Raw genomic sequence first — 14,305 nt, forward strand, 5'->3', positions numbered from 1 at the left:
CACAGTCAACTGGAAAAAAAATGCAGGTTGTGCTTCCTGTAGTTAAATCACTTAATATGAAGAAGTTAGTAGAGGGGGAAACATGCAGTGTGGACTGCCTCCAGCCATGATGGTCAAATTTGTAGTGACAAGTATCTTTTGTCTTGCTGAGGGATTATAAAAAGCTTGCTTGCTTTTAATGCTTCTGTGTGGGAAGCTGCATTTCAGCAAGCAAAAAGTTGTGTGTCCCTTTTTTTAAAGCTGCAAAATGTAAATAAGGATACTTGCATACATCTTTCTCAATTAAATGTACAGTGGATGTCTTCTTCAAAGAGGCTGGAGCTTAAAAATCACCTTAAAAATACTGGATCGTGTAATGTTGTCTACATATGCCTTCGGTCCACTTGGAAGACCATTGGATTGGTTACGCAAGTCTTTCTGTAAGGTACAAACAGAGCCTAAGGTTTTGAGTGCCCAAGAACGCTCTTGTCAAGTAGCTCTTGTAGCACACAAACACCATGTAATAACGGTGTAAGGGCTCCCCAGAACATCTTCAGGACAACGGTATTGTCTATAAGCAGCTGTTTTCATGCAACCTCTGCTAGCCTTGTGCTGCTCTTTACAGGACTGGGTGAGCGGTGTTGTCTTTGGCTGTGTGGGCTTAAATGTGTTTCTAATGTGCATGTCAAATAATTGCCTGTTAAACAGACTGCCAATCTGGCTGAAGCCAATGCTTCTGAAGAGGATAAAATAAAAGCTATGATGATACAGTCCAGCCATCAATATGATCCAACCAAGTAAGTGTTGATAATGTCAGATCTGTTCTTTGAAGATTATGGAAAAAACTGTAGAGGTGTTTGGTTGAACAAGAGAGACACATGCACACCTTGTTCTTTTCTTCCCCAAAATCTTGTAGTTACATGAAGAAACCCTTGGCTCCACCTCCATCATCATATACTTGCCATCGTTGCAGAAAACCTGGCCATTCCATAAAGAACTGCCCAACAAACGGGGTAAGATTGTGGGGGACTTCTGGTGTTACTTGGTTTTTAATTGTTTTACCCTGGCAGTTAGGTAACAAGTACATGAATGCTCACGTGAAGCATTGTTTCTCTTGGGGTGAAATACAGAGCTTGTATGGCAATGTTGCAAAGCCCTTCAGAATTCAAGGGAAACCTGGGATTAGAAATGTAAAATTTTCTTTTTTCTAGGTCATGGACATGAAATGTGTCCATAGATCTTTCTCTGTGAACTTGCATGCGTGTTTTTGTACATTTCAATGTTATTGGGAATGTTTCTGGTTTTAACTCATTTTAGTGACACTTCATAGTTTTTAGTATTTTGTATAAAAAGATGTTTCTGTTGACCCCATCTACTGAACATTTGTGTGTTTTAATTAGACAAGCCTCTGGTTGCGTCTTCATGCCGTTTAAAGTTAGTCACTGAATGTCCATGCGTGAGGTATGAATTTAGCCTTCCTATAGAGATGGTGAACGTAAGTTTCCCCAGTGAGTGATTCAGAGCACTGAATTAAGCTCTCCCTCTGAATTGCCCTCTGGAGGATGAGGAGCGGATTTGTGTCTCTTCTCTGAGTGGATGGTGAGCTAAGGGCTGTTTCACCCTTAAGGAACCTGAGGGTAAGCCAAAGAATGTCGACTGAGTTCAAAACACTGCTCAAGCCTTTGGAACATCCTGGCTGTATTCATTTAGGAAAAGAAGTATTTAGTCGAGCGACCCTTCCGCTAGGTAAAAGGAGAGGATTAAAGGCTCTTGCTGCTTAAAATAATCATTGAAATGTCATTTTAAGTGTGGGTCTTAAGATGCGGTATGTCTGCATTTCATGTCTCAACAGGACAAAAGTTTTGGGTCTGTGCCCAGAATGAAAAAGAGCACAGGAATTCCAAGGACTTTCTTGGTGGAGGTGAAAGATCCCATTACGGAGGGTGTTCTGATGACAAAAACTGGAAAATACACAATACCATGTGTAAGTACGGAATTAATTGGACCAACCAAAAAGTGAACGAGAGAAACCGTGTGTAAATGTCAGAGTGGCAGTGCAACGAGGTTGACCTGCATCTGTAACGAGGAGGGAGGAAGCGTTGTCATTGTATCTGAACCTCAAAATCTGTGATGCTTTGTAATGTTAAAATAGGGTGGTCGTACTGTTCATGCCCCTGGAACTTGGTTAAGCTTGTGGTATGCTAAGAACCTGTATTTCTGCAAACGATTTTGGTAGTGGTTACAGTGGGAGTCGTTCTCTGTGGAAGCTCGTTTTGCTTCTGCTTTGTGTTTCAAAGGCTTCTTGCAAAGTTGAACAAATAGCTGTTGGGCTGAGATTTCCTCCCTCTGAGTTTTATTAGATGTTACGGGTGAAACAGGCTGCAGATTTCCTGTTGCTATGAACTAAGAAAACACTGCTGTGTGCTGACAAGAGTGGCTGTTTTAAAATGCACTTGGTAGCACTTTTGGGTTTCTGTCATGGATCTCCTTTCGTAGGAGCTGTAACATGGACTTCTTCCACTTATAAAATGTAATTACTGGGAGACTAAGTTTACCCTGAGCCTGAAATTTACATTTACCCTCTGGCAGAGGAGAGGTGGGACTCAATTCACCTCATTTCACCTGTACCTGCAGGCAGGTGGTGGAGTGTGTGCAGCGTGAGTGAGCGGTGGTTTGTGTGGCTGTTGAATGGGTTCAGGCCTTAAATGTGTCCAGCGTGCTACGCCTGGTTCCTTCTTCCTTGCAGGTGGTCTTTAGAGCGGAAACAGGTTTTTTTAAAAGCAAAACCAACAAGCACACAAACAAAAACACAGCTGGGTAAGCTTTTTCCCCCCAGCTGGCCTTTTTTTCCCCCGTCCTGAACACTCGGCAAGGTGGTGACTGTCACCAATGTCAGGGCGCAGGACTGGGCCCCAGGCAGGGCTTTTGCAGGCAGCACATTTCTCGAGGCTCCTGGGGAGTGCTCAAGAAATGGGGGCAGCTGCCCAGAACTGCTCTTTGTGGTCCCTCCCCATCACTCTCTGTCCAGCCCCCTGCCCCGAGTTGTTATGCCTCCCGCTCTCTCTTTAGTCCATCGCTGTTTTCTTCCTCCTCTTTCTTTCTTTCTCTGACTCCCTGCCTGTATTTTCTAATCCCTCTCCGGCTGTCCTAGAGCCCCGGAGTGCTATTTTTTCCTTTCTCCGCACCTCTCTGTCCCGCTCCCTGTACAAGGAAGGAAGGAAAATGACGGTACGGCCACGCAGAGCGTGTGTGCGCACGTGCAGGGCTGTGTACCTAGGAAGCCTCGTGTTGTAAGAGCTGCAAGGCACCAGCGTGTTCTCTTGGGTGGAGGACAGTCGAGTGAGTGGAGCTACAGAAGAGGAAGGGAGGAAAGGACAGACAGATGAGGGAAAGAAGTGCCTGAACTCTAAACTTTGCCTGGCAGGGCAGAGAGCAGGAACTCGGGCGAGTCCTGGGCCCTTGGGGTCACGTCACCCCTCTTCTGTGTCCCAGTCCCTCCCTGCCCCGTCCCCGTTCCCTCCGCGTAAGTGTTTTTGCTCCCCGGTTGTCACGTCCCACCTGTGGGGAGGGGGGAAGAGACCGAGATCTGCAAAACCCCTCCGTGTGGATTAAGGTGAGGTTACACTCCAGGTCCACACACAGACACCCACTTTGAGGGGAGAAGCCTAGAGAACGAATATTCTGTCAGCATTGGCCCCCTCACAGGTCTAGCTTCTACCGAAGCGATGTGGCTCTCTGGGAAACCAAGGTTAAGGCCTTGCCTTAACAACTTGAAGAGAAAGGGGGGTGGGGGGAGAGAGCTCACCAGCCCCGGCTCCAGCGTCGCAACTGCCAGCCGGGGAATTCGGTGTCGGGAGGGAGTGAGACAGGGTGTTTCTCACTCCTGCCTGCCCCTGTTTGTCGGCCCCAGGTCCTGGCCTTCTGGAAGCTTCTCCCGCCCCTGTTCCAGGAGTGGCCGAGACCCCCGTCAGTCAGGAGAAGGGACGCCGGGCCCCTCCCCGCGACGTCCATGTTGGGTCTCTCGGGGCGTTGCCCAGGCTCTCAGGACAGTCCCTTGGGGCTCGACCCTCACACCTGGACCTCTCCTCCTCTCTGGGACGGGGCTCTGCTCCCTGACCCCCCTTTCCCTCTCCTCCAAGGCTCTCTCTTCCTCTGCCACCCCACCTCTCCCTGGACTTGCCTCGGCTTTTCCCTCTTTCCTGCTCCCCGGCCCTCGGTCTTGCCGTCTCTCTCTGTCCTGCAGGCCGTCGCAGCTTCGCCCTTCTCCACCGCTTTCTCCTGATCGGCACCCCTCTCTTCTGTCCCATCATCTCTCTGGCCTGTTCCCTGCCCTGAACCTGAACCCCACCCCCCCGGCCCAGGACCCCCGAAATCCTCTCGGGCCCCTGCCATCCCCAGCATCCCCCCCCAGTGGGACCCCCATGTCCCCAGCACCATCACAGCCCCCAGTGTCCTCATTCCCCGCCATGACGCAGGTGCCCTCCCCTCCCGCCATGACACGGTGTGCTTGTCCCCCCCAAATGTCCTTGGGTCCCCTCCTGCCCCCCGACGGTGTCCCCCAGGACATGGTGTCCCCTGTGCCCCTCCGGCCATGGTGGCACTGTCCCCATGTCCCCACAGCCACAGCGTCCCCATGCCGGCATTGTCCGCAGGGCATGCTGTCCCCCATGTCCCCATCCCCAGGGTGGTGTCCCCCATGTCCCCATCCCCAGGGTGGTGTCCCTTGCCCTGGGGTAGGGTGTCCCCAGGCTGTCGCCAGGGTGTCCCCCCCCAGTGTCTCCGTGTCCCCAGGTGGGGGAGATCAGCTTGCTCTTCCCTAGGGGGAGTGGGCTCTTGGTGGCAGCGCATGGGACTGGTGGCCCTGCAGGACGTGGGTGCTGCGGGGGCGGTCCCATGGGTGCTGGGGGGACATCGAGGGGGGGGTCCCATGGCTGCTGGAGGATGCCCACCTCTGCTCCCTGCGTGCCCGCTGCGTCACCCTCAACCCTGAGGACCTGCAGCTGGCCTGGTGCCAGCAGGGGCTGGAGGTGGGGGTGGTCTGAGGGACACCCCCACCCACTGCAGGCAACCCAATACATGGGTGTTGTTGAACCGCCCCCCCCGGGGGGTTGCTGTTGCTGCTGGGGTGGGTCTGGCAGGGGGCCCATGGGTGCTGGGGGGACATTGGGGGGTCCTATGGGTGCTGGGGGGACCTCTGAGGGGGTGCTACGGGTGCTGGGGGGGGACCCTACGTGCCAGGAAGGGGGCCTGGGGTGGGGCCGTGGGTGCCCAGTTGCCCCCAACATGATCCCAGTTCCTCCCCGTGTGGTTCCAGTTACTCCCAGTTGCTCCCAGCATGATCCCAGTTGCTCCTAATTACTGCCAACGTCATTCCCCCGACGCCGCATCGGGGCAGAGTTTGCGCGGCTGCACCGGTTCTTGGCGGAGAAGGAGCACGCAGTGCTGGGGCGGCTGGCGGAGCTGGATGCCGCCTTCGAAGCAGCCCAAGCAGAAAAATCTTTGCGGGTGGCCGAGGGGATTACACGGCTCCACGGGCTCATCGGGCAGCTGGAGGTCAAGCGCACACCCCAGGTGAGACCCCTCCCTACCAAAAAGCTCCCAAAAAGTGCTGTCCATGAGGTCCTGACCCCTCTTTTTTCCCCCTCATTTTAGGCTATCAGGAGCATCCTAAGCAGGTATGTGGCATCTGGTCGCTTCCTCCTGTGTCACCCTGAGCGTGGAGGGGCTGGGCTGGGGTTAAACATCCCTCCCCTCCCGTGACAGGCCCCCCTTGTTTCTCTTCTCAGCTGGAGCGAAATGAGGCTTCGCCTCCCCTCCGAGCTCCCCGCCGAGCTGGAGAAGAGCCTGAGCTCCTGCCGCCGCCAACGGGACGCTCTCTGGCAGGCCCTGAAGGAATTCAGAGGTGTTTTGGGAGGAATGCTGTTCTTTCGGGAGGGATCCAGGGGTATTTTTGGAGAATTGGGAGGCATTTGGGGAGGAATACTCTTATTTTGGGATTTGGGGGTACTTTGGGAGAATTCCAGGGCATTTCAGGAGGAAAAGATTGTTCAAGGGAAGGCCACAGCACCACGCTCACCTTCTCCCTCTCCTTCCAGAGACGGGGCAACCCGAAACAAAGCCAGGAAGGGGGAGATGTCCCAGCGCAGAAGAAAAGGGTGAGGCAGGTTTTTGGGGGTTTGTCCCTTCCTTCCTTCCCCTAAAGCAGCCTCAACCTCCCCCGCTGACCCTCTTGCCTTTCCCTGCAGCGAAGCCGCCTCGGGAGCCCGGCGCAGTTCCTCTCCCGCAGCTTCTGGCAGACAGAAAGGGCGTGCGGTGGGACGAAGAGGAGCGGGACGAGGCTGAAGAGCCCCGGCGAGCCCAAGGGCCGGCCGGCGGTAGCGAGCGGGTGGGTCACCCCGGGGAGATGCAGGACACGGACGTGTTAGCCGGGTTCTGCCAGAGGTTGCTTTTCCCTCCGGATACCGGGGTGCTGCCTGCACCCCCAAACACGAGTTCTCTCCCACCCGAGTTCCTCTCCCAGCTCCGATCCTGCCGGCGAAGCTGCAAAAGCCTCCGCTCTGCCCCAAACTTGCCTTCACCAACGCTGCCCCTTCCCTTAGCGACCGCTCTCGGGGTGCTCGAGTGTTGCCGTTCGCCGTTAAGGTAATGAAAACAAAAAATTTAAGGTGTTGATTGGTTCTGCGGGACCGGGGGGGGCGGCACCGGGACGTGGGGTCCGTCGGTGCGGAGAGGCGGACCTGGTTGAAAACCGTGCCGCCGGACTTTCACCGGCGCCTGCGGGGCACGGCGCACCTGACAGGGAACACCCAACACCCCCCGCCGCCGACCGCTGGACGCGCTTTCCCGGCTCCGGTCCCGCGGGGATGAGCCGCGCTCGGGGCGCACCCGAGCTTCTTCGAGGACACGAGCCCCGCCCCGGCGCAGCTCTTGGCCGGTCAACTCCCGGCAGCAGCGGCCGGCCCTGGGCGCAGCCCTCTCCCGTCGGAGCTTTTACCGCCTCGCCCTCGGCGTAACCCCTTTGTCGCCGCCTTTCCGGTCCCTCGGTGCAGCTCTTCCAGTGACTCCCGAGGCAGCGGCCACCCCTCCCGTACAACCCCTTTCATCGCCGCCTCGCCCGTCCCTCGGCGCGGCCGCTTTTATTGCCGCCTCGCCCTCCCTTTCTCCGCACCCCTCCGCAGCACTTTTACTCACGCCTCACCCTTCCCCGCTCGGCGCGGTTTTTAATGCCGCCTCACCTCGCCCGGCCGTCGGTTGCAGCTCTTTTATGGCCGCCTCGCTCGCCCCGGGGTACCGGCTTCCCTCGCTCCCCCGCCCCGTGACCAGCTCCTTTGCTGAACGCCTGGGGTGGCTCTTAAAAGAGCCTTTCGGTTCAACGTTTATCGCTCCATCCACCGTGCTCTTAAGACTCGCTCTCAGCTGGGGCAGGAACCCCAACTTCCTCCACGCCTTCGGCTGCCGCCGCTGCTGCCGCCGCTGCCGCCGCCTCCTGGGCCGCCAACGCCGCCTTCTCGGCCGCCGCCGCCACCTTCTCGGCCGCCAACGCCGCCGAGGATCGGCGCCCACAGCTTTCGAGGACGGAGCCTCGCCCCTCGGAACCTTGACCGCTCATGCTTCTACTCCACTGCCACTCTCTCTCAGCCGCAGACCGCTGACTGCACGACAGCACCTTGACCGCTCATGCTTCTACTCCACTGCCGCTCTCTCTCAGCCGCAGACCACTGACTGCACGACAGCACCTTGACCGCTCATGCTTCTACTCCACTGCCGCTCTCTCTCAGCCGCAGACCACTGACTGCACGACAGCGTCGCCCGGCGGCCCCTTATATAGCCCCGTGTCGGACGCAAAAGAGACAACCTCCACGCGCCGCCTCTCCCCCCGCCCCCTCCCCACCCTTCCCGCCGGCCCCAAAATGAGCCCCCCCACACACAAACACGCAGAAAAAAACCCCGCACCCCACTTCCACAAGGGAAAACACGGGGTTCGTACGCCCACCCCTTGGCCCTTCCTAGCCCCGCGGCCAGGCCCTAGACAAACCCTGTTTACAAAAATAAAAGTAAAATAAAATAAAATAACCCCTCCTAAACTGCGAAAAGTTGCCCCAGAAAGTCAAGTGGGTGCAACACACACTCGCCCCAAGGCGCTGCAGCTCTGGGAGCTGTTTAGGAATAAAAAAAATGAAACTTAAAATGAGGTATGAACGGCAGATTGGCTTTACATATGTGCAGACAGGTGGCAAAATGGCAAAACCAGTGGCAATTTCCGGAAAATATTTCTTTCTTGCGCAGCCCTAGCTTCTCCTCCTGCAGCCGAAGCCTCTCGCAGGCTGAGATCCCTCTTGGAAAGGGCCAATAACTGCCTGAAACATATAAGAATTAATGAAGCATGAAGTTTGCCTCCTGCTAATTAAAGCCCTGTTCCAGCCATTTCCTGGAAAAAACCATAGTTTAAAAAAAAAAAAAAGAGGAAAAAAGGTTTTCCTTTTTTTTTTTTTTTTTTTGCTGTTTTTGTGCCCAGAGAGCTGCTACTAGAGATTAAATTTGGGGGTTTATTTTGGTTTAGTTCCTCCTGGTTTGTCCCGTCCCGCTGTATCGCGCTTTGCTCCATCGCATCCTCGAGGCCCCTCCACGGCTGTCAATAGCGGGACAGAGAATCACAAACGCCGCCTCTTATTGGCCGCCGGACGCGCTGAGGCTTCCTATTGGCTGCCCGACATCAACCAATGAGAGTGGATCTTTCCGTTCCGCTCTCCCGCGGCGGAGGTGGGCTCCCCCCGCCCACTAGTCCCTCCTCGGATAGCAGCGAACCTGGGTCTGCTAACGGGGTTTTTGCGAGAATAACAGATGCCCGGTGGGTTTTTGCATCGCTTCTGCCTATTTTTTGCCTTCGTTGCAAACCGGGGGGGGAGGGGGCGGGGCGGGGCGGGGGAGGATGGTTGGCAGCGCCTCTGGCTTCCCCTGAGGAAGGGGCTGTGATTTTCCTGGGGAAAAGCTGAAGCTGATTAATTTGGAGCTCAGCAACCTGCGGTTTTTATGATGCTATTTGGGAATATCCCACTTATTTTACTGTTTTATCAGCCTTATTCACAACTATACTGATTCCTGATTAGTCTCTTCTTTTTAAAATTATTTTTATGTGGGGTATATTCTATAAAAGTGAAACTTTCAGCTCAAAGACCCTCGCGCAGTTTGGTTCCCTGAATTAATTTGATTATACAACTGCATTAACATTATTCCCTCTGGGGATGGGCTGCTCTAACACTGCCTCTACCCACAGATCCTGCGCCTGCTAGTTCTTAGTTTTTCCCCTCTGCTTCTTATTTTTTACATCTGATTTGGGTGCTGAGGTTTCGTGGTGTTTTTTGCTTCCACTTTAAACCCCCCTGCTGGGCTTATTGCCGGCGACACAGCTAATATCCGCACGAGGTCCGTGGGACATAGAGGAACTCTGCTCGCTCGCTGCATTCCTGCATTAATCCCCGTTTTCTACAGCCACCCTCCAGCCGCAGTTTGCTTCCCCTGGGCGCAGCCGGAGTGGTAGAAAACTCACCCTGCAAATAAATCATCTTTCCTAAACCCCTGGCAATCGCTCCCTACATTCCGTGCTGTTGTTAAATCCTTGCTGGCCTTGTCCCTGCGGGTTGTTTTATCACTGGGGCAGTGAGAACGTCAGATGAGCTCTCCGTTGCTTTTCCCCGTGAGGTTCTGGATGCCAACAGCGGCCTCCTGCCCTGTCGCCGTTTCCAGGAAAACCATCGCCCGGCCCCTTCGCGTGGGCGTTTCTCTGAGCGTTCACAAGAAACAACCCCGTCGCTTCAGCCATGGCTGCGGGACACGCCGTGGAAAATCTTCAGGAGGAAACCACCTGCGCCGTCTGTTTGGATTTCTGCCGCGATCCCGTCACGCTCCTGGGTTGTGGCCACAATTTTTGCCGCCGTTGCCTCGATTATTGCTCCGCAGATGCCGCTGGGGCCGGTTCCTGCCCCCAGTGCCGTTTACCTTTCCCCCGCGATGGCTTCCGTCCCAACCGGCAACTGGCCAATGTGGTGGCAGCCGTCCGGGAGCTGGCAATGCCGGCGGCGGAGGAGCTTTGCCGGCGGCACTGCCAGCCCTTCACCCTTTTTTGTCGCCGGAATGGGATCCTCCTCTGTGCCGCCTGCGCCGAGAACCGTGCCCACCGTGCCGTGCCCCTCGAAGAGGCCGCTTGCGAGTACAGGGTGAGCGAAACGCCAGCTCAAACACCCTCTCCTTGCCTGAGCGATGCTAAAAACCCGGTTTCCCTTAAAACTCAGCCCCCAAAATAAATATCTTCAGATTTGGCAAAGCTTTTCCCCACCTTTTCCAGGGGAAAAAAAGCACCGCGAGCATCCCCAAGTCAAAATTAAGCTGAAATGCTGCAATTTGCCGAGGCTTAAGCATGCAATGGGCTGGGGGACGGTGGCAGCTTGGGGACCAAAATTGTAAATATGGGTGATTTAAAAGCTCCAGCTCTCACCCAGCACATGCGCCGTGGAGGGTTCCTGCTCTGCTTCTGGGCACGGAGGGGAAATGGGGGTCCCCAAAGGGGGTCCGGACCCAGCTGGGGGTGCAAGGGTGGAGGGGAAAGGGGGACTGGGGCGTTCAAGGGGCTGGTGGGGACTTTTTAGGGAAGGTCGTAGAGAGATGAGGTATCCCAGCCTGGCTGGGAGACCCGTGGTGGGCATTCATCACTATATATTCCTATATCTATAGAACGTGTGGGTGTATAAATATATCATAGCTATAAAACCAATTCTAATGTGGATATGTTTGCATAGCTGCTTCAGTACAGCCGAAGAGGAGGATGAGGATGGGGCTGCCCACGCTGGCCATCTCCAGGGTGCTTCAGGGCTGCCAGCCCCCCTTTATTCCCAGACTCCAGGAGCCAAAACCCCTTCTCTTGGTTGCAGGAGCGGTTTGAAACTTCCCTAAAAGCCCTGCAAGAGGAGGACGAGCGACATGCCAGGCTGGCAGCAGCAGCGGAGGAACCGAGACAGGAGATGCTGGTGGGTGCTCCCACCGTCGGGGCGCACCGTGGGGGCCAAACTACTTCATGCCCCTCCCCCATCCTCCTCCTCCTCCTCCTCTCCCTTCATCCCCCAGAGCCGAGCCGATGCCGAGAAGCAGAAGCTGCTGGCGGTGCTGGAAGGGCTTCGGCGGGTGCTGGGCGAGCAGGAATCGCGGTTCTTGATCCGTCTTGGTTGCCTGCGCCGAGGGCTGGAGGAGCAGCGTCGCGGGGAGACCACCGAGCTGGCCCGGCTCCGGCAACGCCGCACCGAGCTCCAGACCAAGTGCCGACAAACGGACAGTGACCTGCTACGGGTGAGCCAAACCCTTCCCCCAAATCCCTCTGCTTTCCCCCTTTTGGCTTTTATTCCCCAGCAAACAGCCCTGAGCATCTCTCTCCCTTCCTCTCCAGGATGCCCAAATCACCTTGAGCAGGTACCGGGGCCAAAAAGCATCACCAGGAACGGTGTTTTGGGGCCAAAATCCTCCTTTTTTGGGGGTCTCCTCCTCACCCTGCATCCTCTTCCCGCGGGATTTTTGCTCTTGAGCTAGGGGGGTTGATGGTTAATCTGGAGCTTGGTGGCGATGGGGGAATCTCCCGTCGCGTCTTGCAGGAGCTGGAGCCTTTCCCAGGGAAATAAAGTTCTCCCTGTGGCTTTCCAGCATGAGGAAGGGAAATTTGGGGACGTCTCAGCATTAAACACCCTGATTTGCTCCCTCGCCGAGGTGCACGGAGTGGAGGGCGCAGCCATCGCTGCCACCAACGCCAGAGCTGGAAGCGGAGTTTGAGGATTTTGCCCTGAAAACCAACATGCTGGCAGAGGCGGTGACACAGTTTAAAGGTGTTTGGAGGGGGAAAATTGGCAAAGGGGATTTAATAAGCAGAAATGGGAGCCTGGGGCAGGGTTGGACCCGGCAGAGACCCCCCCCCCCAGGGTTGGCAAAGTTTGGCTGGAAGGTCCAAGCATCGCAAATGCCCCTTTAATATAAAATAACCAGGGATTTATCCCCTTATAGCAGCCTTAGGGGGTGGGAAGCTGCAGGTGGGAGGTGCAGAGGGCTGCTGGCTGTTAATTAGCACCCAAATTAGGATGCTAATTCAGTGGGGGGGGAGGCAATGACTCACACAAAGTGGGTTTGAGTCTCCCACCTCTCCATGCAACAGGGAATGGAATGGGGGGAGGGGGGGATGTGGGACAGCCCCAGGGCCAGATCCAGGGGTACAAATCTCTGGGGTCATCTTCTGTTTCCAGACATCTTGGGGTGCTCACTGGAGGAAGACTTGGGGGGATACCGGAGAGGTGAGTCGGGCTTCAGGACTGACTTTATGTTCAGTGCCTGGGGCTGATACTCAGATTCAGCATCCAGACCTGGGGCTCAGCTGCAAAATCTGGAGCCAATGCTCTGGTGCAATACCTGGGACCGATGCCTGGGTGCAGTATTTGAAGCTGATGCTCTGGGGCAGCACCCAGGGTGGATGCTCGAGTGCAATATTTGGAGCTGAAGCTCCAGTGCAATGCCCAGGGCTGACGCTCAGATACAGCATTTGAAGCTGATGCTCTGGTGCAACGTTTGGAGCTGATAATCAGCTGCAACACCCAGGGCTGATGCTCTGGTGCAGTACGCAGGGTGGTTGCTCCAGCGCAGTATTTTGAGCTGAAGCTCCAGTGCAATGCCTGGGACTGATGCTCTGGTACAATATTTGAAGGTGATGCTCCAGTGCAACACTTGGAGCAGATAATCAGGTCCAATATTAGAAACTGATGCTCTGGTGCAGCGCCCAGGTGCAGTTCCCAGGGTTGATGCTCTGGTGCAATATTCACAGCTGATAATCATGTGCAACTTTTGGAGCTGGTGATCTGGTGCAAAGCCCAGGGTTGAAACTCCGGCATAGTATTTGCTGCTGATGCTCAGGTACAATATTTGGAGCTGACACTCGAGTGCAGCACCCAGGAGCGATGCTCGAGTGCAATATTTTGAGCTGATGCTCTCATGCAATGCCTGGGACCGGGGCAGATCGGGACCAGCGCCAGCGCCGCCAGCAGCGCCCAGAGGGGCCCCGTGGACCCCTCAGAGAGGATCACCTCGGGTCCTGCCGTGGCCGGATCCAGGGTCACGTCCACTGGTGAGCAAACGAGAGAAGGAATCAGAAGCCAAACTTAAGCTTAGAGGACGCACACCCCAGGGTGGTGTCCCCCATGTCCCTATCCCCAGGGTGGTGTCCCCAGGGTGGTGTCCCCCATGTCCCCATCCCCAGGGTGGTGTCCCCAGGGTGGTGTCCCTTGCCCTGGGGTAGGGTGTCCCCAGGCTGTCCCCGTGCCCAGGCTGTCCCCAGGGTGTCCCCCCCCAGTGTCTCCGTGTCCCCAGGTGTGGGAGATCAGCTTGCTCTTCCCTAGGGTGGGTGGGCTCTTGGTGGCAGCGCATGGCACTGGTGGCCCTGCAGGACATGGGTGCTGTGCTGGCGGTCCCATGGGTGCTGGGGGGACATCGGGGGGTTCTTTGGGTGCTGGGGAGGTGTCATGGGTGTGAGGAAGGGGGCCTGGGGTGGTGCCGTGGGTGCTGAGCGGGTCTTATGGGAGATGGGGGGGGGGTCCCCAGGGTGCTGAGAGGGCTCTAGGAGGGTCCCGTGGGTGCGGGGCAGGGGTTGGGGCACCTCTCCCTTGGGGGTGCAGTTTGGGGGGGGATGGGGGTACTGAGGGGGTGATGGAGGGTGTGGCTGGGGGGCGTGGCTTCAAGGGGGTGTGTCTTCCCGGGTCCCCCCTCGAATATAGGCACTCCTCCGGGGTGCACCCCATGTTCCCCCCCCCCCAGGAATGGCATTCGCGCTGCTGCTGCTGGTAAAGGGCAGGGGGGGCAGGGGCCTGCGGGGCGCTGCACCTCCACCGCCTCACCTGCCGGCACGGGCCGTCATGCGCGTGTGCCTGGGGGGGCAGTGAGTTTGGGGGGCACCCCAAAGCTGACACCCCCCACCCAAACCCCCAAACCTGCCCCTGCACCCCCCCCAAACCACAACCTACACCTTGGGGACCCCCAGACACTGATCCCCCCCCAGCCACCCCCAAACCTGCCCCGGGACCCTTACCCCCCCCCCCCCCCCATCCCCTTAGGGACTGTGAAATCAGCCTTAGAGCCCCTCCCCTCCCCCTCGGGTGCCCCAAAACCCTCTTAAGGAACCCCAATATCCCCTCAGAACCCCGCAACATTCCCTTAAGGGTCCCCCAATATCCCCAATACCCCCTTAGGGACCCCCAAAGCTCCCTTAGTGCCCCACCCTAGCACGCCCCAATATCCTCTCTTGGGACCC

The 14,305-nt window shown here is 56.5% G+C and overlaps 1 protein-coding gene across 1 annotated transcript in view; it reads left to right on the forward strand.

Annotated features, from left to right (window-relative positions):
- LOC126037438 (E3 ubiquitin-protein ligase TRIM7-like) overlaps window positions 1-13,062 on the forward strand; it is a 37,204-nt gene extending 24,142 nt beyond the window's left edge. Inside the window, exons 7-22 of the mRNA XM_049797754.1 lie at window positions 1,832-1,963; window positions 2,726-2,796; window positions 5,294-5,550; window positions 5,632-5,654; window positions 5,766-5,881; window positions 6,075-6,134; window positions 6,225-6,621; window positions 9,724-9,848; window positions 9,937-10,193; window positions 10,905-11,000; window positions 11,098-11,316; window positions 11,414-11,436; window positions 11,728-11,843; window positions 12,255-12,302; window positions 12,827-12,915; window positions 13,018-13,062. Of these exons, the coding sequence (XP_049653711.1) occupies window positions 5,776-5,881; window positions 6,075-6,134; window positions 6,225-6,621; window positions 9,724-9,848; window positions 9,937-10,193; window positions 10,905-11,000; window positions 11,098-11,316; window positions 11,414-11,436; window positions 11,728-11,843; window positions 12,255-12,302; window positions 12,827-12,882 (1,503 nt within the window). The 5' untranslated portion in view covers window positions 1,832-1,963; window positions 2,726-2,796; window positions 5,294-5,550; window positions 5,632-5,654; window positions 5,766-5,775 and the 3' untranslated portion in view covers window positions 12,883-12,915; window positions 13,018-13,062. The remainder of the gene's footprint in view (window positions 1-1,831; window positions 1,964-2,725; window positions 2,797-5,293; window positions 5,551-5,631; window positions 5,655-5,765; window positions 5,882-6,074; window positions 6,135-6,224; window positions 6,622-9,723; window positions 9,849-9,936; window positions 10,194-10,904; window positions 11,001-11,097; window positions 11,317-11,413; window positions 11,437-11,727; window positions 11,844-12,254; window positions 12,303-12,826; window positions 12,916-13,017) is intronic.
- The last annotated feature ends 1,243 nt before the right edge of the window (window positions 13,063-14,305 follow it).

This window comes from Accipiter gentilis, unplaced genomic scaffold (assembly GCF_929443795.1).
Source record: "Accipiter gentilis unplaced genomic scaffold, bAccGen1.1, whole genome shotgun sequence".
Classification (NCBI taxonomy): Eukaryota; Metazoa; Chordata; class Aves; order Accipitriformes; family Accipitridae; genus Astur; species Astur gentilis.